Here is a 21,823-nt window from a genome sequence, read left to right as displayed (position 1 = left end):
ACGGGGTTTAGGAAGCTTTGAGAACCTCTCCAACAGTGATTGTTTCACTCCTAGATGTAGAAGGTTTGACCTAACCTTGCCTCCAAGATGAGAAGATTTTTCCGTTCTTAAGTCACGTTACTACCCATCAATATTGACTCTGAACTCTTACCTGTAGGCAACTTGAAATGTGGACTACATAGCCTCACTCAAAAGCATGAGCAGGTTAAATGGGTTCCTAAAACCTTCAAATTCGATGTGAGCTTTTTTCACTCCAAGGATATATTGTGCACTTTTCATGCTGCATGAAGGAATTAAAAGATGCTAAAGCCAATCCTTACTGGGCATCCACTGCCTCTTTTTAAAGGGGGTGTTCTGAAGCCTTTTTCCCGTTGGTATGTGAAAACAGAACAAATTGTACAAGTATTTGTGTCCACAACAGGAGGCCTGACCCTGGAGTTAAAAGAACCAGCTCTGACTCAAATAAACAGGGACAGAGTCTCAGCCACTTTCTAGCTTCATAACCCCACCATCAAATTTATGACAGATCCTGTCACTATACAATAGGGACAGACCCCAGTTGTCTGAGAACAAACATGGTGTGATAAAACATGTAGACTCCTGCCCAGTGCTCAGGAAACACACACTAACCGTTAGCATCACTGAACTATGGTCTCAGCTGGGTGGGACAATTTCAGAATGGACACAATGATCCACAGTGGCCCTGGTTCTCAGTCATTCCCTATTTCTTCATCAGAGAGTCATGCCCAGCTGGACCAGATTCCCACCATCCTCATCAACCTTTCTAGGTCTATGATCCACCTACATCTGGCTACTAGTGAATGCCCTGGGGATTTGATCAAGAGAGTCGGTGCCCTCCATCTTCAAGTTGTAACACAACCGTGTGTGAATACAGCTTGAGCCTGAAAAATCACAGGCCTGGTAACTGTTATTTGGGAGAACTGTCTGTGTGTCCTACCTTCTCTTATAAGAAGGACTCTGAACCCTAAAACACATTGGGTTTTACCTGGTTTGTGAGTCCATGTGTGTGTAGATGTTGGAGGAGTGGAGGTAGAGACTCTGGTTGATGTTGGTACATGTGTGGATCTTGTTGAAATAGTCGTGGGTCTTCCTGTAGCTGTGGGCCTTGTAGTTGTGGGTCTTCTTGGAGGACGTGTGGGAATCTCTGGATTTGGAAATCAAGATGAGAAAGCAAGGATGAGTCAGGCAAGAAGTGACAAGAGCTTCGACTATAGCACCTGCGAGAGGCTGTGACCAGGCAGAGGCTCCGCTCCTGAACTTCTTATCGACTAGGATATGGCAGGGTGGGGCAATGGAGAGAGGCTCACGAATAGGAGGCAGCTGCACTGACAGCATGCATGAGAACAGGGCCCGGGTTTCCATGGAAACACTTTATGATTGACAGGTGTCAGCTCCTCAGATCTCTCTAAGCATCTGTGAGACTGAGGAGGTATAGGGGCTGGGACTCCCCTCAGTGGTGACTGACTTCACCCAGTTTCAAGTCCAGCATGCTCATTCCAGTCAGCCCTGAGAAGACACACACTATAGCCCTGCCTCTTAGCATGCAGATTCCATACAAGGGCCATCAGAAAGGGATTTGTATATTTGATAATGAGTGACATTGTCTTAAACAGTTTCTTCCAATCTAAAGGAGACACGGTGAGTATCCCCTATCCAAAAATACTTGGGATCAGGAGTTTCAGAATTAAAATCTTTCTTAGCAATTTGGAATATTTGCATATAGAAAGTATCTTATTGGTAGGGCACAAGTATAAACATGGATTGAGGTAGCATCCACATGCCTTCTTTATATAGATAGCTTAAGGTAAGGTTATGACTGTGGATAATTCTGCACAGGATAGTTCCATGGTGTCGAATTTTGCAGATATATTATCAAGTCCATGCTCAAAAGGTTTCAGATTTGGGAGCACTGCACACTGGGGGTTTTGGATTAGGCATGGTCAGCCTGCAACTTACAAACCAACAGCATCAGACTTGCCAGTAGCATGCAGATAGCTACTGATGGTCTCAGTGTGCAGAGTTCCAAGATAGAGCAGAGGCAAAATGGTGCTGGAAGGGAACAGTCAGTGAAGCACTCAGGCTCCTTTGTGTCAGCAGACCTGTGGTCTCTAAGTAACCTGCCTGTCCTCACTGCCCAACCTAAGAGCTAAAGCTCGGGAACAAGCAACAGTTGCTTTGTGGGAGATACACTGAAATCCCTTAATCCAGTGTGTTTTTACCTTGAAATAAAGAAAAAAAAAAAACCCTAAAGTGTCTCTACTATGTGTACGGAAGTAGTGAGAGTAGAGCCCTCCTTTTAGTTTTAACGCATTTATTCGATGCACGTATCTGTGTCTTTGTGTGATGTCAGGTATATGGATGGGAAAGTGCAAAGGAGCTGATGGGGGTCCTGGGAAGCTGAGGAAGCCCAGTGTGCTTAGCCCTGAGAGAATGTCCACTTGGTTGTTAAGATGAAACAGCTGCTGGCTCACTTGTAGACTCCCTGGGTGGTCACACAATGGCTTCTTAAGCACTCATGCTTTGTCAAATTTTAAGCTTTATAAAAGCTTCAATTAATTAACTGAAATTAGTAGCTATATGCTATTAAGCATGCTTACAAGCCTGACCACCTGACTGAGAACCCTAGGGCTCACATAAAGGAATAAAGAGATAGATACCAACTGTTCAAATTTGCCCTCTGAAAAACACATTATGGTATACATACCAACCACACAATCATTCACATATATCCACGTGATAATAAATACAGTTTTAAAAATCAAATAAAACATAAAAAGAAGTGAATAGATGATTGAATAACAAAGTGTAGAATCTGAGAGACTACAGAATAATGATTTAATTAAAAATTACAGAAAAAGGTTATTATTGATGTCTTTTGTCAGTGTGAACCCTTAGCAAACGCAAGCCAGAAAGTCCTCAGAAATTCACTTTTTTAGTCAATGCAAGAAAACTAGGATATCTACAACAAAAAGCAAAGTGTAAAGCTGGGAGGCTGTGGCTCATGCCAGAACTCAGGAGACAGAGCTCTGTGAGTTCGAGGCCAGCATGGTCTATAGATCCTGGAGAGCCAGAGCTACACAGAGAAACCCTGTCTCAAAAAAACCCCAAAACCAAAACCAAACACACACAGAAACAGACAGAGAGAAAGAGACAGAGACAGAGAAACAGAGACACAAAAAGAGAGAGAAAGAAAGAGGGGGAGGGAAAGAGAGAGAGGGAGGGAAAGAGAAGGAGGGAGAGGGAGAGAAACATAATAATGTAATAAGTCCAGATTCAGGGCTTTCATGACCTTTTTACTGTTAGAGCATGGGCTTGCCCTTCAGACCAGATCCCAATCTGAAAAGATCCAGCCACACCTCCCTGACACTGGGCTGAGACACAGTTAAGCACTCTGCTCTGTGTCCTAACAGCAGTCCCCCGATTTGTTGACATAACCAAGACTTGGCTGCTCTGTACTCTGTCACTTGTGCTATGGTGAACTAAATCATATGACAGGATGCTCACTTCCATGACTAAAAGGTTATAAAAGTCAGACTTGCCCTGCGCTCTGGGGATTGGACTCAGATCCTCAGGAGGGCTGCTAAGATCATTTTGAAGGCTGTTGTCTGAAGAGGATGCTCTGACTGCCCTGCCTTTCCAGCCATGGCAGCAGTCTCTCGCTCTTCCTCCCCTAGCATGCTCTCATTATTGCTCTTAATAAAGTTTCTCTCCAGGTTTTACAGAGAAGCCTCCCCTTCCTTCTCAGCCTCTTCATATCCTGACAAGATATGAACTCATACAGTGAGTGTAGGTGTGTTGTTTCTGTCAAATGTTCTCCCTCCCAACTTTGGCTCTGATTGTGGCCTTGAGGCTTCCTCGTTCAAATAAAGTTCATTGGAGTAAATTGTATGTCAGGGTTGTTTATAGGCTCGTCACTGCTGTCCATTTGCTAATACACTGACAGATGTATTGCAAGTGTTGGAGGGAAACACTGTTCTGTCAGGACATTTCCATTTCTCAAACAACAGCTTTTGTGATATGATATGAGACCTACTTCAAAAACCTAAATCAGGGCAAGGATGAGAGTAGAACCTCCCACCTATACCTGTGCCCTGTGCTCAGAAGGTCAGCTGACCATTGTTGAAGACAGCTCATCTGTAAAGTACCACCCTGCATTGACGGCTTTTCCAGTTACAGTTCTACAGTGTTGAGAACGGGTGTTTTAATGTCCTAAGGTATACTTATAGAATAGAAGCCGTTCTTAAAGTCAAATAGATTCAGCTTAAATAAAGCTGTGTTGCAGGATAGATAGTGAATGCAGTTTCATGAGCAAACAAGGTGGTCCCACGTACAGTTAGGACATGGATGCTGGTCTTATATTAAGATTGATCTTAGGACCTCATCCAAGCAAATAAAGTTGTTCTGCTACTCAAAAGAGAATACTTAAGACTGAGTTTGGTGGCATATGCCTGCACTCTCAGGCCACAAGATACATGAGATTATGTCTTTAAAAAAATCAAAAGCAAGTGTTTAATCATCAACATGTTTATAAGACCTTCAGTTTCCTTGTCATAGGAAAAGATCAAATTATTAGCAAACAAAAGACCCCACTCCCTGGCAAAATATAAACAAAGGATACATAGAAGCTTACCTGGTTTAACTTGCAATGAAAAGGTCACTTTCTGATCATTAAACCATCCAGGAATCTCCACTCGACAACAATACAGACCACTGTCACTCTCAACAGAGTTCTCTATCGTCAAGGACACATCTCCTTCTGAAATATGCCCCTTTAAGTTGTACCGACTGCTCTTCTGATAGGTGACACGATGTCCATTGGTCCAAATAAGTGTATTTTGACAAGCAGAAGATGGGCATTGCCCTCGGCCCCAACATGTCGTTGTGATTCCACGATATGTTGAGTAAGTACATGGAAGTGTGACAGGGTGACCCACCACCCCCTTTACTTCCACATAAGAATCCACAGCGCCTGTGATTTTTAAAAAGGGAGAGGAAAAGAATTGGGGAATTAGTATTCAACATTTTCCTACAATTTTGTTTTTATTTCCTTTCAGAAAAATTAAAGGGGGTGGGACTCAAGTGGAATTAAACGTGTATTGTGAAAGAGAGGCGAGTGCTGAACAGTTCTGGCCTTTCTTTATTGTCCATGTTTCCTCTGAAGCCATCCTGGACTAACAAAGACCTTGTTTCAAAGACAATTAATGGTATTCCTTCTTTCCCCTCTCCCATAGAGCCCCTTAAATTAGAATGTTTTTTATATTACATAACTGAAAGTACTTAACCAAATGGGTACAAAGAAGTGGAATGAAGGCTGATTTTGACTAGCCATCATTCATGGAAAGCACTGTTTCTGATTTTGTTATTAATCTTTGACTATTATGTACACTCCACTGTTGAATGGTATTGATCAGAGATGCTGCAGTAGAGAAACAAGCTCACCTTCTTACCTCTAGAGAAGATGCTAAGCCTTCGTTGACCAGAGGAGCAGAGGGTTCAGCCTTCTTGGAAAAGACCGTCCCCAAACTTGCTCACTCCAGACACTTTATACAAACATTATACAAGGTTAATTGGAGCTGAGAAAAGTTCCAGCTACAAACGTTATCCTGTCCTTGCTTCTAGTAACAGCAGACAGCTCGTACAAATATATGTCCTTTTTGACCATGGCTAACCATAAGCAAAAGTAAAAACACCAGGTTGGGAAGGGGTTGTCTTCGGAACAAGGTTAGTGAAGCTGCATGTTCTCACATGGGACCAAGTATAGAGTCTCTAGACAGACATCAACTCTACAAGGTCCAAGACAATCTCAAAACAATTTCAAAACAATTTCTCAACATCTAATGATTGACCCAAACACAGCAGGTTCTTGTGAACCATGTTTACTTAGCCATCAGTTTTGAAATTCATACATGTTAAGGGAGTTCTTTGGACCTACAAATTATCCAGGTTCTCTGCTAACTATATAACCCATGATCAAACAAGCCAGAGGCTTGCCATCTCTCCTGCCACCTCTAGACTTCTCAGCATCCCCAGCCCATTGACTCACTTACCTGGGAGAAGCAGTATGAGGCCTGAAATGAAGACTTGAATCTGATTCATGGTACTGACCTGAAGGACAGTGACAAGACACTCTGGTTAGCTGTGGCATCAGCACACTATGTCTGATCAAGTCTTCATCCTGAATGTATGAATCCCACAGGCCTCTCCGCTAGGATACCCTGTCCTCCAAAATACACTCTTCTTTCCTGGTCCTTTCTCACGTACAGCCAGCCATATGACTTCTGGCCAGGACACAAATAAGGCAGCAAACAGAGAAAAAACTGAGGGCAGAAATTAGACTGTGTGCTCTGGGTAGAACTCTAAGCCAAGGCCAACTTTCTAATGGCAACGTCACACTTGCCCTCAGATGGACACAGTACTGTTTCTGCTCAGAGCCATACTGTTTGGTGCCTAGACCTCAGCTACCTTAAACACAACAAGATGGACTGAGCTAGAATGCAGTCACACATGGTGACAGAGACTATATCTTGCCGAGAGATGTCTAGAGACACCTAGAAAAGCACTAGCTACAGATCCAAACCTTAGATCCACAGAGCTCTCATACCTAGATTTCTTCTTAGGTAAAATAGCACTAATGTTTGCTCAGCTTCCTGAAGCATCTGCTGTGAAGGAGACCCTGAGCTATTTACTCACAGGCATCAAATACTCAAGAAATTCCTAGAGCAGCTACTTTTAAGCCCATTTACGGAGAATGTTACATGTCTTCAGATTCCAAGTTCTAGATTTCAACTTCTGCTTCTTAATTGCTAAACCATAAAAACATGAGTAAGCCTGCCTAGTACTTCATTAACTCCATTTCTGGTCAGAAGATTCTCTGACTTCCTGTCAGAGAGGAGAGAAGGCTGTTACCAGTCTTAAAGATAGCACTAGTTCTCCTGAGGCCACCATAAGCTCAGCATTCAGGCTGGGGTCCCGCACTAATCACAGGAACAGTCTCTACACGTCAGAAGAGATCAGAAAACCAGTACTGGGAACTGGTAGCCAAACACTGAGAATGCCATGGACACTAGACAACGTCAGAACATATAAAACCCACATGAGACATAACTATTTTACTTTCGCATATAAAAATAGTGAGTAGAACATGGTACCGGCCATTCTGTCCCTTTAAGAGTTCTATTAAGGTAGGTCATGGAAAGGGGCATTCATTGTCTAACAGAGTTGGCTACCATTTGGCATGAAATAACTCTCATTGAAGTGTCTCACAGGGTGTCCTATGGCCTACTCTCTGAAAAGGAAGGGAACAGACATTGACTGTGAATAGCTCTGTATGTTCCCAAAGCTAACTTTCTCACCTTCTGGAATTCAACTGAGTAACTAGATGAGATCTACCATGTTGTAAGCACCTTGCTGGTTGCTTGAAATCCTTTTACTTTTGCATTTACATGTTTGAGAAGAGCACTTGAGTCCATCCCAAACATCAGAGTTTGAGTTGTGGTTCCCTGTTGAAGCCACCCCTGTGAAGATCCTGCAGGGAGACTGTGGAGGGATAGAACAGATTGTTTCAAGAGCCATAACAAACTTTAATTCTCAAATGTCTCCTCAGTAGTCATTTATACCAACCCCTGCATCTCACCTAACATCCTTGTGACAGTCAGAACAACTTCTGACATGTACGGTTACATTTTCACACTGCTAGCTTCCTCCAACCCTGAAGCTAAGACTTTTAGACGATCTGAAATCTGCAGAAGGGATTTCTAGTGAAGTGGTGGTGGCCATGCCTTTAATCCCAGCTCTATGAAGGAACAGGCAGGCAGATCTCTGTGAGTTTGAGGTCAGCCTGGTCCTCAGAGTGAGTCAGTCAGGGATACAGAGAGAAATCCTGTCTCAAACAAAACAAAACAAAACAAAACAAAACAAAACAAAACAAAACAAAACAAAACAAAGAAAGAGAAACAGAGAGGCAGACACACACATATGGAGAGAGAGAGAGGGATGGGGAGAGGGAGAGAGAGAAACTGACTTTTTGTGCTCTGCTGTGGCCTATCTGCCTGATTTTTCCATTAGGATATTTGGAAAATGCCCTGATTTATGGCTTTCTCTTTTTTTTAGCACTCTAACAATTCACATAACCTCTCCTACAGTGGAACCCAGAATTCATTCCTAATAACCTAGCCTACATCATGTTATTGAGCCCAGTCACTCCAAGTTGGATCACTACAATCCTTATTTCCTTTGGAATAAGAGCTATATTTTTTTGTAATTTTTATTGTAATTTTTAAAGATTACATGTGAAATAGTTTTGTGTCATGCAGTGCATGAACATGCCAGGGCACACATGTGGTCAGAGAACAGCCATATGGAGGAGGTTCTGGCCTTCTACTTACAGACCTTGGGGGTTGAAGTGAGGACTTTATCTGCCCAGTCATCTCAAGGGCTCAAGGCCTGGCTCCATTTTGCATTGTCAAAAGATAGGAGAACACATGCTAAAGTGTCTCACACAGAAATGACACACATCTTATTCATTTGGAAGGCAAAATGTTTTCATTCTAGTGGTTCTATAGCTAAAGGCCATGGTAACATCATTGTCAATCAGAAGGAGTTTTGAACAGAATTTTATTTCAATGCAGTTATTACTAATAATCTGAGGATGGAGGTGTGTTAGTCACACCAACAGGGATGTAAAATATCCAGAATTGCGCAAGCAGTTTACATGCATGGGTAAGTGAACAGCTAGCAAATAAATTCACAAACAGTGAGACAGATGGTAAATGTATAATCAGACCATGACATGTCCCACTGACAATCCTAGCTCAGAGATTTTTGCAAATTCTCACTTATCTGGTCCCTGCCTAGGGCTCAGATTTGCTGTCCTGACCACCTGTCCCCAGGCCACGTGGACTTCCTTCCCAATTCATCACCTCAGGTCTTTCCCAGGTGGTGTCCTGTCTTGTCTCTTCTTCCTAATCCACAGCTGCCATTCTTTCTCTTTTCTTACTGACCCCTGGTTAACTGTGTGGGACGTTTGTTCCTCCTGGTCCACCTGCAGTCTAAAGCAGCCTCCAGCTCCTCTTACTGATCTCAGTTCCTCATAGCTGTCATCTGGTTTTTTTTTTTTTTTTTTTTTTTGTTCTATGAATATCCATTGGGGTGGGTGTGATGGCCTAGTCTCCACATCTCTTCCCTCCTAGAGTAGGACCTTGCTTCTTTGTGTTGTTGTTTTTCTTTATATTAGCAGAGCTAAAGTGAATTTAGTAAGGAAAAGTGAAAAAGAGATCCTAAGAGTAGAGGGGCCCCAGTAACGAATACTGGAATACTCAAGAACCCCTTTTTGTTTTATTTTTGAGATAGGGTTTCCTCTCTCTCTCTCTCTCTCTCTCTCTCTCTCTCTCTCTCTCTCTCTCTGTGTGTGTGTGTGTGTGTGTGTGTGTGTGTGTGTGTGTGTGTGTGTGTGTATGCCAGAAACTCACTCACTAAATTTTCCAGTTAATACACATGGCAATTTTCAATGCCCAGGTTCAGAATGCTAAGATTACAGGTATGTGCCACCATGCCCAGTCAATGGAAATGTCTCCAATGAGGATGGTATTATATATGAGCTGTGTGAAATATTGTAGTCACTAGTGACTGATTTAGCACCTGAAATGTGGATAGTACAGGTGAGTAAAATATATATATATATTTTAGACAGGGTCTCTCTATGTAGCCCTGGCTATCCTGGAACTTACTATGTCTATAAGTCTGGCCCCAAACTCACAGAGATCCATTGCCTCTGACTCCCACCTGTTGGAATAAAGATCTGTATCACCACACCCAGCTAGACTGAGTAAATTTTGTAAACATTGATTTTTATAATCTATTAAGTTATATATGTCTCTGTGTGGATATGTGCACTTGATAGCAGGTGCCAGCTGAGCCCAGAGACATCAGATCCTGTAGAACTGGCATTGCAGGGAATTCTGGGTAACCCTCATGTGGATGCCAGGACATCAACTCATATCCTCTTCAACAGCAGTATATGCTCTTGACTGATGAGCCACCATTTGCAGCCCACGGTTGAGTAAACCTCATTTTATTTTTCCACCTAATTTGGTCTTAATTATTAAGCTATTTCAGATGACTACAATGTTGGATGACACCCAACTGTAGCATATTATGTCCCTTTCAGGCAATTTAAGTGTGGATAGAAGGGATGGACAGACGGAAATTTAATGGTAGCAGGAAAGATGACTCCTTCATTCAGGCTTAGCAAGATAAGAGAACAAAAAGAAATCTCTTAAAATTTGACAAGTGAGAATTAGGAATGATGGCTCCAAACTATATGCACAGCACTCATAAGACTGAGGCAGGAGGATTAAGGGAAGCCTGGACTACATACCAAGCTAGCCAATGTTACAGAATAAAACCCCTCCAATAAAGTGAAGCACAAGATGTAAGCCAGGCCTGGTGGCAAACTTCTGTAATTTTAGCATTGGTGAGATTGAGGCGGTATGACTGACAGTCCTGAGCTAGCCTGGTCTACAAAACAGGAAAAATTAAAGAAGCAAAATAAAAGCAAGTGACAGGACAGGCTAAGAGCTGAAGGAGAACAGGTGAGGGGCAGATTGCATCAGCAGTGAGGATGTAAAGAAGGTGGGAGCTGAGGAACAGAGGCATCAAATAACCAAATCCTCAGGGTCGAAGTTCCCCACATTAACCCATGGGTTCCCATAAGACCAGACACTGAGCCCTAACATTTGCAGAGGACATAGTGCAGTGGGATGTCTTATTGTGTTATCTGTTACCCTTGTAATACACTGACTCCGCCTAGCTGTGTATGAATGTGGGCATGCCATGGACTCGTGAGAAGGGGAGAAAACCCCTCTGGAGTTGTGTCTCACCTTCCACCTTTAGGAGGGTTCCACAGCAAACTCAGCTGTCAGGCTGCCCAGGCCCTTTGCTCCCCTGAGCCTTCTCCTTGGGTGATGGAATTTTCTTGGTTAACTTGAACTTTGCAGTCTTCCTGAGTCACTGCATTTTAGGGTCAACTTTGGCATCCCATGAAGGTTACTCACCACCCACAAGGCAGCACTGTGAGGTGACAGGATTCAATGACCATCACTGAATTCCCAGAACTCACTAAAGAGCTTATTTGTGTATTCATGGAAACATGGGAACAACATGCTGCCAAAGCACACACTCAGTTGAGTCTCCATTCTTGCTTACTGCAGCCCTCTCTGAAGGAGTACACCATCTTGAATTCCCTTATTCTCCCCCTGCGCCATGCCCCGCTGCTCCCCCTGTACTACTAGGTACTCACTGCATGCACTCAATTGTATCCCAACTCCATGAGCTTCTGCTAGGCCTCCATCTATAACCAGAGTCCTGAAACCCCTTCCAGAGTGGTCTCTTTATGTCCCATAGCCATTGGCCAGTCAGTCCTGGCTGCTGTGTAAGCCAGCCATTTCCCTTCACTTACTACTCACACTAAAAACGCCAACATGGGGGCTGAAGAGGGCTCAGCAGTAAAGAGGGGTTACTACTCCTGCAGAGGATCTGAGTGTGGCTCCTAGTACCAACCTCAGGTGACTTACAACCACCCTTAGCTCTAGTTCCAGAGAATCTGGCAGTTGAGAAGGCTTCTGTATTTATATGCACATGAGCACACAGTCAAACACATATACACAGAATTTAAATGACTATGAAATCAGAAAGATATTATAAAGTTATCACATTTAGTACAGCAAACTTTACTAGTCATACTAAAATTTGGCTCATTTCACATTTATTACATATCTACAGTATATTATATATGATTGTATCAATTTTGTATATACCAATGAATCAAAGACCAGGTCTCAAGAAGGTTGTGTCTTTGTGAGAAATCAATACATTAAGAAAAATGTATAAACATTTAACTCACTATATATGTAAGAGAGGGTAAAACTTCGCCAGTCACGAAGGGCGTAAGTTTGCAGACCGTACTCCTAACCATGCTGGATAGACAAGCGATCCGAGTCAGGAAAAGACAAAGAAAGCATCCAGCAAGCCCAGGGATGTGGGCCGTGCTGGAGGGCAGGGCTGCAGCTTACCCTGCACTGTCAGGCTGAAATGTCTTTCTTTTATATATATATATTTTTTTTAATTAGGTATTTAGCTCATTTACATTTCCAATGCTATACCAAAAGTCCCCCATACCCACCCACCCCCACTCCCCTACCCACCCACTCCCCCTTTTTGGCCCTGGCGTTCCCCTGTACTGGGGCATATACAGTTTGCGTGTCCAATGGGCCTCTCTTTCCAGTGATGGCCGACTAGGCCATCTTTTGATATATATGCAGCTAGAGTCAAGAGCTCTGGGGTACTGGTTAGTTCATATTGTTGTTCCACCTATAGGATTGCAGATCCCTTTAGCTCCTTGGGTACCTTCTCTAGCTCCTCCATTGGGGGCCCTGTGATCTAACACTGTCACACAGAAGGGATCTGAGCAAGGCTGAAGAGGGTTAGCCAACCAGAAAGCTGTGAGGGGAGAAGAGAGAGAGGGCAAAGGTTCAGATGCAGGAGAGTGCCTGTGACAGGGGAGAGGGCAGGGCAGCTGGGACAGTGAGAAACAGCCATGGAGAAGAACAGGGGACACAGCAGGGACAGGACTCAGGAATCACTTTGTGCAGACTCTCCTCTCCCCAAGGACACAGAGAGTCACTCTGGGGTGTAGGGGTCCCAGGAGCTGGTGCCCTCTGAGGACAGCTGTGACTGCTAGGCTGACAAGCAAGGGCACCTTGGAGTCTTTGCAGGAGTTCACTGTGGAAGAGACAACAGAGAGCAACGTGGTGGAAGGAATCAAGACTACGTCTGTGGGCTCAAAAGGCAGAGCACAGGGGCTTCCTGTAGGCTGGGGGTCTGCAGGGGATGAGTTAGGTACTCAGGCCTGAGCTGTGCATGAGGGGAGGGGCTATTGGTAGAGAAGGGAAGAGCCTCGCCCACCACAGGGTTGGGAAAAGATATCACGGGTTTTTTGTCATGTTGAGTAGGAGATATCTTTGGGTCCACAAAAAGAAGGAAGGTCTAGGTTAAAGATGCAGATTGGGAAGAGCTGACTTAGAAATGGTCTTTGAAAGGCAGAAGCCAGACTTCGGTACTCTGGGACAAATCGTCCTGAAGGGAATGGCCTGGCTGAAGCTTTGTTGTTTTTATGCTGAGGCAAGGCCCTGGGGCCTCCTGGGGATGGCCTTCCATTAAAGGGCAACAGAGGAAGAGGTGCCCAGAGACAGCCAGAAGCAGCCCAGGGAGGCAAGAGGAGCATAAAGACAAGGGGGTCCTGAAAGTCAGGGGAGACAAATTCATAGGCGTAGGCAATCTTCCCAAGCCAAGACTGCAAAAAAATCAGGGCTAAGAACCACAGGGCAATGATGTCAACCAAGAAGAGACCAAGGCATTGGCTGGAAACCCAGAAGACCTTTAAGGTGCTGTGAACTGAAACTCTCTAGGCAGCTGATGTCTAAGGGGCTGGATGTGGGCTATTTGACCTTGACTGAGTAGACGAACTTGCTGATGGTGGAGGGATAGAATACCAGAGCCAAAGCTATCTCAGGGTATCTTAGATCTTTGAGTAGCCATTAGCTACTGAGCTCAGCTTCTAACAATCTCTTAACTTTTAGATGAAACTTGAAATGTAGCCTGGATTCGCTTCAGCTAGCTTCATCTGCTCTGAGGCTGGGAAGGCAATAAACTCGACATCTCATAACCAAAAATCCCTTTGCCTTGCTGTAGCTCCCACCTCATGGCCCACCAGTGTGGTTGGTTGGTTGGTTTATTCATTTTTTTAGTTATTTTGGTAGGGCCGACCTGGAACTCTTTCTATCTCAGGTTGGTCTCTCACAAATAGAGATCCTCCTGCCTCAGAAGGCTGTGATTACAGGCATGACCCAACACACCCAGTCTGCCCTCTGGGCTTTGTACAAACACTAACCCTTCACTTTCATTCCTGGGACTGTCAAAGTTCGTGTTTGACCTGGTAGTACAAGCCTTCTGTACCCCCAGCTCTGTACCCCCAGCTCTGTACCCCAGCTCTGTACCCCCAGCTTCTCAGGAGGCTGAGGCTGGAGAATCATGGGCTTCAGGCCTGCCTAGATTACCTGAGCAACTTCTCTAAATAAAAAATGGGGAAATGGGTTTGGATGGCTGGATTTAAAGGTCAGTGGCAGAGAGACCCTGTTTACATCTTTTACAAGCACAAAAATGAGGAAAATCAAATAGATAAACAGAGAAAGAAACAAAAGAGCCAAGTATGAGACATTGCATTTATTCCAGAACCAAGAGGCAAAGTCCTGCAGATCTCTGTGAGTTCGAGGCCAGTTTGGTATGCACAGCAACTTCCATCCCAGCCCAAGGTCCATGGTAAGAGCAAGTCTCAAAAAATAAATAAGATTGCAAATGAAAAAGAACTTCATGTAATTTTTTTTCCATTTTTGACATTGTGGAATGTCATTCAGGAAGAATTGATGTCCTAAAACCAGTTACTCAAATTTGTATCATAATAAACTATTTTATTACCACGTTAAAGATAAGTCCAAAGTTTTAAATGGCCAGAGTTTGATAACATACCCACACACAGATAGCGAGAGATAAAGACAGACATATACAAGGAAAGAGAAGACAGGCTGGGTAGCATGATAAAGACCCTCTTTTTTATATATATATATATATAAATTTTTTGTAGTTTTCTTTTCTTTTTTTTTATTAGATATTTTCTTTATTTACATTTCAAATGTTATCTATGCCCTTTCCTAGTTTCCCCTCCAAAAATCCCCTATTCCCTCCCCCCCCCACCCCCCCCCCCCGCTCCCCAGCCCACCCACTCCCATTCCTGGTCCTGGCTTTCTCCTATACTGGGGCATAATAGAGCCTTCACAGGACCAAGGGCCTCTCCTCCCGTTGATGACCAACTAGGCCATCCTCTGCTACAAATATAGCTAGAGTCACAAGTTCCACCATGTGTTTTCTTTGATTGGTGGTATAGTTACAAGGGGCTCTGAGGGTACTGGTTAATTCATACTGATGTTCCTTCTATGGGGCTTCAGTCCCCTTCAGCTCCCTGGGTATTTCTCAGAAGTGGATGTTCACAGTCATACATTGGACAGAGCTCAAGGTCCCCAGTGAAGGAGCCAGAGAAATTTTTTTCTTTATTTACATCTCAAATGTTATCCCCTTTCCCGGTTTCCCCTCTGGAAACCCCCTATTCCATCTTCCCCAACCCCTGCTTCTATGAGGGTGCTCACCCACCCGCTTCATCCTTCCTGCCCTGGCATTCCCCTATACTGGGGCATTGAATCTTCACAGGGCCAAGGGCCCCTCCTCCCATTGATGCCTGACAAGGCCATCCTTTGCTACATACGGCTGGAGCCATGGGTCCCTCCCTCCCTGTGTATGTAGTCTTTGGTTGGTGGTTTAGTCCCTGGGAGCTCTGGAGGGTCTGGTTGGCTGACATTGTTGTTCTTCTTATGGGGTTGCAAAGCCCTTCAGCTCCTTCAGTCCTTTCTCTGACTCCTCCACTGGGGACCTCTCTCTCTCTCTCTCTCTCTCTCTATTTATTTATTTATTTAAATTCAAACTCTCAAGTAGCAAGGCTAGCCTCTGACCCTGTAGCAAAGTTGGGCTTGAACCAGTGCTACTGTGTCTGTCTCCCAAGGACTGGAATTGCCAGGGTTAGGATTATAAGTGTTTGTCAACTTGCTTTGGGACTTTGGTATTTTCATGACTAAATGAGCAGACTAGAAGCTGGGGTACAGCTTAGATGGTAGACACCTTGCTAAGCAAGCCAGAGCCCTGAGTACAATGTTTGTCATCAGATAAACAGGGTCTAGAGTTAGTGCCAGAAATCACAGCGACTGGGGAAGGGAGGACCAGAAGTTCAAGCCCATCCTCAGCAAAGCTTCTATTCTGAGGAAATCCTGACACAAGAGGCCCTGTCTCACAGACAGTGACAGTAAGAACCAGTCACAGAGCTTTATGCTTGGAATCCCAGAACTCAGGGGAAGACTGGAGATCTAGGCCAGTGAGGTTTCACAACTGCGTTGTAAAAACCTGATGAGTGTTCACTATGATGTATTTCCTACACTGTCTGACTCGTGGCTCATTTTAAAAACTTACAGTGTAGGTGGGGGAGAGGCTTGGGGGAGGATTCTTTGGGGCATGAAAGCACATGCCAAAGTATGTGAAGTACCGATCAGACATGCAATGGCCGAAGAGGATGAGGCTGCTTTCTGGAGGAGGGCTGCACCTGTTCTGCTTGACATAAATACACACATTTAAAAATATGTTCTCAAGCTTGCCTCTAAATATCTCCCCCAACACAGAAAGAATTCACTGACAACTCAGTCACCAAAAGTTAAAAACTCCAAACTCTAAAAGGTACCCCTTCCCCAAACTGGCCATGTACCTCACCCCCGTGCCCCCAAAATCCAACTGAAGCAAAACTTTTCTACATCTGGCCTTGCCGAGTTCACAAACCTAACTACAAACCACAAATCCTAGCAGCCAATTTGAAGCTCTCAATTTCCACCCCAAACCAACAATCCTTACAAATAGTTTTACTTTGCAAACAACAAAAGTCAATGAACAAGACTGAAAATATATCTATGCCCTCAACTTCCTGATCCTATTATCATTTTATACAAATTTGCATATTATCTACAGATGTAGGCCTAACTATATAGGGCTTAGTCTAAAAGTACCAGACTATTCTCTTCTACAGTTTCCATCTTATATCTCATGTTAACTCCATCTAAGAAGGCTTTCATAGCTCACCTATAAAAGTCCATTATTCCATTTAAATGAGGATCAACCTTCCAAGAATCGAAGAATTCTATTGGATATTAAGTTGTCCTCTCGTCGAGAGATTCATCGGTGTCCCAGTGCCCCCATAGAACCCCACATCATCCCAAGTTCAAAGCCACACGGCACAGAACCTCCAGGAAGCACTGTCCTCATTGCTTCTCTCTAACAGGAGCCTACAGAAGACGGAACTTACCAGTTAGGAGAGAGCCGTAGCTTCTGGTTAGTGTCTCCTTCTAATCCTCTGCTGCTCATGGACTCTTCCAGAGCTGCTGATGGATAAAGAGGAATCTGTCCCAGAATTCCATCCTTATCTCCTGGCCACACCTTCAAGTGTTTTGTTTGAAAATCTCGTCTCTCTAGTTCTACAATCCTTTTGCCGATAGTATCTGTTCAACTTATAACAAAATACTTAAAAAAACAAACTAGCACTCAGGAAAGCAGAGGCAGGTGGCTCTTCTGAGTTCAAAGCCAACCTGGTCTACATCGTGAGACCTTGTCCCCACAACCGACAAACAACCAAACGCTAACTTTCTGCTGCGCCATCTTTAAAGCTTCAGCCAAGTCTTCATTGAGTTCAGACGCCAGGTCTGGAGATCACGCTGGCTTTGAGGAGGTTCCTGTAGAAAGGAGCTTTGATCTACTGGGCCAGCTTTCTTAATTGTAGATGAATAAACTGAAAGTCAGAAAGAGGAATAGAATATGAATAGAACCCAGTCAGGCTCGTGGTGCAGAAGTGAAAACTGACTAATTATATACACTTGTCTGACATTCAGCTAACATCACCCTCATAAAATGTTTATACATAGCCCATGCTAATAGTGAACAGTTTAAGCAAACAAAGCTAGAGTCTCTGCTTGCAGAAATGTAGGGAGAGGTTTCGAAGAGGAGCTTTTCCCATTTTCCTGATACCCCCTTCAGGCTTATTAACTCACCTGTGGAAGCTTCCAGAGTTAGGCAGTTAAATAAGACAGGAAATTGGATAAGACCATTTTCTGTTCTGGCATCTAGAAAATGCTACATTGTTCAAAGCAAAATGCTTCCAGAAGTTATGGTCAATTCATAGGGCTTCTTCTAAGCTTGAAATCAAATAAATAATTAAGTAAACCAAGCAAGGAGTTCTTAAGGTTATTCTGTGAAATGTCACAAGTCTTCAGTTGAGGAAATGCCTCCATGAGATCCAACTGTAAGGCATTTTCTCAATTAGTGATCAAGGGGGAAAGGCCCCTTGTGGGTGAGACCATCTCTGGGCTGGTAGTCTTGGTTCTATAAGAGAGCAGACTGAGCAAGCCAGGGGAAGCAAGCCAGTAAAGAACATCCCTCCATGGCCTCTGCATCAGCTCCTGCTTTCTGACCTATTTGAGTTCCAGTACTGACTTCCTGGGTGATGAACAGCAGTATGGAAGTGTAAACCGAATAAACCCTTTCTTCCCCAACTTGCTTCTTGGTCATGATGTTTGTGCGGGAATAGAAACCCTGACTAAGACACACAGGGTCTCACTATGTAATGCAGGCTAGTCTAAAACTCCTGTGTAGCCCAGGGTGACTTTCAACTTCCCATCTTCTTGCTTCCCCTTGTGCTAGGATCTCAGGTGTGTGCAACCACCTATGGGTTTCTGCTGTGCTGATGATCCAACCCAGAACTTCATGCATGCTTGGCAAGTCCACTAAAAATGAGCTACATCCCAGCCAGGATGGTCATCTTACAAAGAACTGTCTACCCTCAAATCAAGATGTCCCAGAGTCCCTGAAAGCCAAGTTGAACGGCCCTTAAGCAGCTATTTAAAATGTGTGCTATGTTTTGCCAACTTCCTAGTCAGGGCTCCTGACTTAAAACAAAGTTGACTCTGCTTATTAACAATGTGTGCTCAAAGAGAATGTCAACAATTCACTGGAACTTTGTGACTTCAGAATATCTCCAAGAAATATAATTTTTTAAAAATTTAAATAGTTCCACTGGAACCTCTTTTTGTGAGAACAGGAGACAATAACAACATTTTTGCATACATTTGTCTAGAGGTGGAAACGTGATGAACAAACCCCCACAGACTCTTCATTGTGCTCTCTCTTGTAGAGAAGCAGGCTGAAATGGCAGAGCCTTCATATGAAGCAGTATCATTTTTTTTGTTGTTATTTGTCATTTTGTTATCATTTGAGTATTTTAAAGGACTCATTAATATTTGTATGTTAAAAAGATTCTTTTGTTTGTTTTTAAATTTGTCTAATAGTGGTGTGTGTGTGTGTGTGTATGTACATGAGTGTATGCCATGGGTATGCATTCCTTTGGAAGCCAGAAGAGGACACTGAATCCCCTGGAGATAGTTACAAGCCATTATAGCCCATCCACATAGATGCTGGGAAATTATTCCAGATCCAATGGAAGAGCAGCAAGCATTGCAGACACATCTCTCCATCCACAAGTTAAATGTTGTAAATAAAATTAGACAAGGGGGGAGCAAGAGTCCACAGCCTTGAGCTGAATGAGCAGAGGAAGCCAGCTGAACACCAACGTTGATCACTCTCTGCCTCCCGACTGTGCATGCAATGCCAGCAGACATCTCACATTGCTGCCGGCATGGACTTCGCCATAAAGGGCTATATCCTCAAACTGTGAGCCAATGGCTGTTCCTGCCTTAGAAGAATCAAAAGTAAATAATTTTTTAAAGGAAAAAAAGAAACCCACACGCATAGCAAATCTCCAAAGTATGCATTGTTACAAAGTACTGTAATTAACATTTCATTTTACTCAGCCTAATTACACTACTCTTTCTTTTTCTCTGTCTGTCTTTCTTTCTCTCTCTCTTTCTTTCTTTTCTTCCTTCTTCTTTTAGTAAGACAGATTGTCCTGGAAGGACATCACCAAGCATGTGGAAGGATAGGAGGCTACAAGCACACAAATGCTACACTAAGAAATACTTTTTCCTTTACCAAGTAACATATTAAGACACCACGGGTGGAAATTAGGCTCGGCCACAGGCGGTAGTTCATGAAGCCACCAATTCCTACTTATGGAACACCTGATCCATTGGGCCATCTCTGTGCAGCAAGAGTCACTTGAATTTTGTAGAACTAATTAAGATAACATAACACTAAAAATTTCTATTTCTACAGTGGGAGAAAAACAAAAGACATGGTCAAAAGAACGCCTTCCTAGTGTCCTTCGGAATGTAGTGGCAACATGTCTGCTCCGTGCTCAGTTTGCTTTGCTGAAATACTTTGCTTGGCGATGAAACTTTCCTACTGCAGTCTGACTTCCTTGAAAGAAAAACTCATGAATAGTTTTCCCTTTCTTTTAAAAACAGTTTTCTTTTTGTGTGTGTAGCTATTTTCCCCACCCAGATGTATGTGCACCACACGCATGCCTGGTGCCAGAGGAAGCCGGAAAGGAAGTTATGCATCCACAGAGACCAGAGCCACCGTGGGGGCAGTAGTATTTGATTCTCTGGAAGACCAGAACTCCTAACTGGTTATAGACCATGGTCGAGTGACAGATGTGCACATTTTGCATCTCAAAGCAGACCTGGCCTCCAGGTTCTCCCACCATCACTCAGTCCCTACCTGGCATACCCTGCCCTGAACTTCCCAGCCAAGGGGCTAGGCTGCCCTTGCCCCAGAGGCTCCTTCATATAAATCAAATACTTTGGTCTCTCTCTCTCTCTCTCTTCTGTTCTTCTCCCTCTCTGCACATGGGCCCTCTCTCTCTTTCTCTTCCCCCTCCCCCCACTCTCCAGAGAGCAGCTTTCCAGTAAATCTGGCTTTATAATCTAATCTGGTTTGAACTGGTCATTTCACTGGAGGAGAAATAACCTATCAATAACCACTGAGCCAGTTCTCCTGCCCCGTCCTTCATGGGATGGCAATGAATCAGGCCTGTGCTTGTCCTTCCCATCACAGTGCCCAGCTCACTCTGTGCCAATTATGGGTCAAACATCCTGTAGGATCCTAAGGTGTGGCATATTAGAGTTCACACTATAGGTAAGAGTTTAACTGGGATAAATTATCCAAGAAATAAACTGAGTACAAACAAGAGAGTTGTTTTCTGGACAACAAATGTAAGCCAGAGAATGAAAGTTATGAAGAAGCTCCAATGGCCATCAGAGACAAGTGTTCTAGGAAAGGGACTAGCCTTGGAATAGGTGCAGGGACCGGGAGAACTCAGGCTATCCTAGAAGCAGACAGGAAGGCAGTGTGGCTGAAACAGAGAGGACAAGGAGGGGCTGGCAAAAGCAGGAGAGAGGCAGTCCCTCCAGGCAGTGACTGAAGGGACCTGAACAACACAGCAGGGGGAGCCTTCTGATAATCACAGAAAGTGGACCACTTGGGCTGTCACAGGAGGAGAATGGACTGCGAGGAGAGCAAGAGTGAGGAGAGGCCCCAGGCTGGACACTGATTGCTAGAAGGGGAGAGGAGAATGAGGATAAAAATCACTGGGATTCCAACAGAAAACTGGTGAGAACTGCTTGGCCTCTATGGTTTGCTTACTGTGTTCGGGCTTTGATTGGTTTGATTGTCTCCAGCTCTGCTCCTCAGGCCCCAGTCTCCTGACTGCTGGATTGAGGGTGTGTACCTCACACCAGCCTAACTAAATTCTTCAGCCGAATTAAACAGCAAAACCCACTCTGAAGGGCCTGTGCTGGAATCAAAATGGAATTTCCTAGGGACTGAGGATGTAACTCAGGTGAGTGTTTGCCTGGCCTGGACCAAGGCCTGGGTTTCACACTCAGCATGGTGGCTCACACCTGCAGGGTCAGGGCTTGGAAGGTGGGGGTGAAATAACAAGTTCAAGGGTCAGCACTGCCTGCCTATGTAGGGAGTTCAAGGCCAGCCTGAGCTACATGAGAGCCTGTCTCACACATACAGTTATGTTTTGTTTCTTTGTTTGAACAGTTGCCTTGTAATAGAGAGTGGACACTTGGCTCTTATCCCAGCTCGCTTTCTGTTGCTAACAGATGAACACAGTGCTCAGGAGCAGTTTGGGCTGAGTGGGTTTATT

General features: G+C 44.1%; 1 protein-coding gene across 8 annotated transcripts in view; it reads right to left on the bottom strand.

The window, feature by feature from the left end:
• Havcr1 (hepatitis A virus cellular receptor 1) overlaps positions 1-17,472 on the bottom strand; it is a 39,757-nt gene extending 22,285 nt beyond the window's left edge. For 3 of the 8 annotated variants that reach the window (XM_006532393.3, XM_006532392.3, XM_011248784.2), the window contains exons 1-4: positions 17,027-17,472; positions 6,069-6,126; positions 4,652-4,990; positions 1,007-1,165 (exon numbers count right to left, since the gene is read on the bottom strand). In XM_006532393.3, the coding sequence (XP_006532456.1) occupies positions 1,007-1,165; positions 4,652-4,990; positions 6,069-6,117 (547 nt within the window). In that variant the 5' untranslated portion in view covers positions 6,118-6,126; positions 17,027-17,472. Of the gene's footprint in view, positions 1-1,006; positions 1,166-4,651; positions 4,991-6,068; positions 6,127-6,622; positions 6,797-17,026 lie in introns of those variants that run through there. The other 5 variants (NM_001166632.1, XM_030245623.1, XM_011248783.2 and 2 more) reach the window with 5 other exon arrangements.
• Positions 17,473-21,823: the final 4,351 nt, after the last annotated feature.

This window comes from Mus musculus, chromosome 11, assembly GCF_000001635.26.
Source record: "Mus musculus strain C57BL/6J chromosome 11, GRCm38.p6 C57BL/6J".
Lineage (NCBI taxonomy): Eukaryota > Metazoa > Chordata > Mammalia > Rodentia > Muridae > Mus > Mus musculus.
Note: the sequence above shows the minus strand (reverse complement) of the source record. Positions and strands in the feature narration are given on the sequence as shown.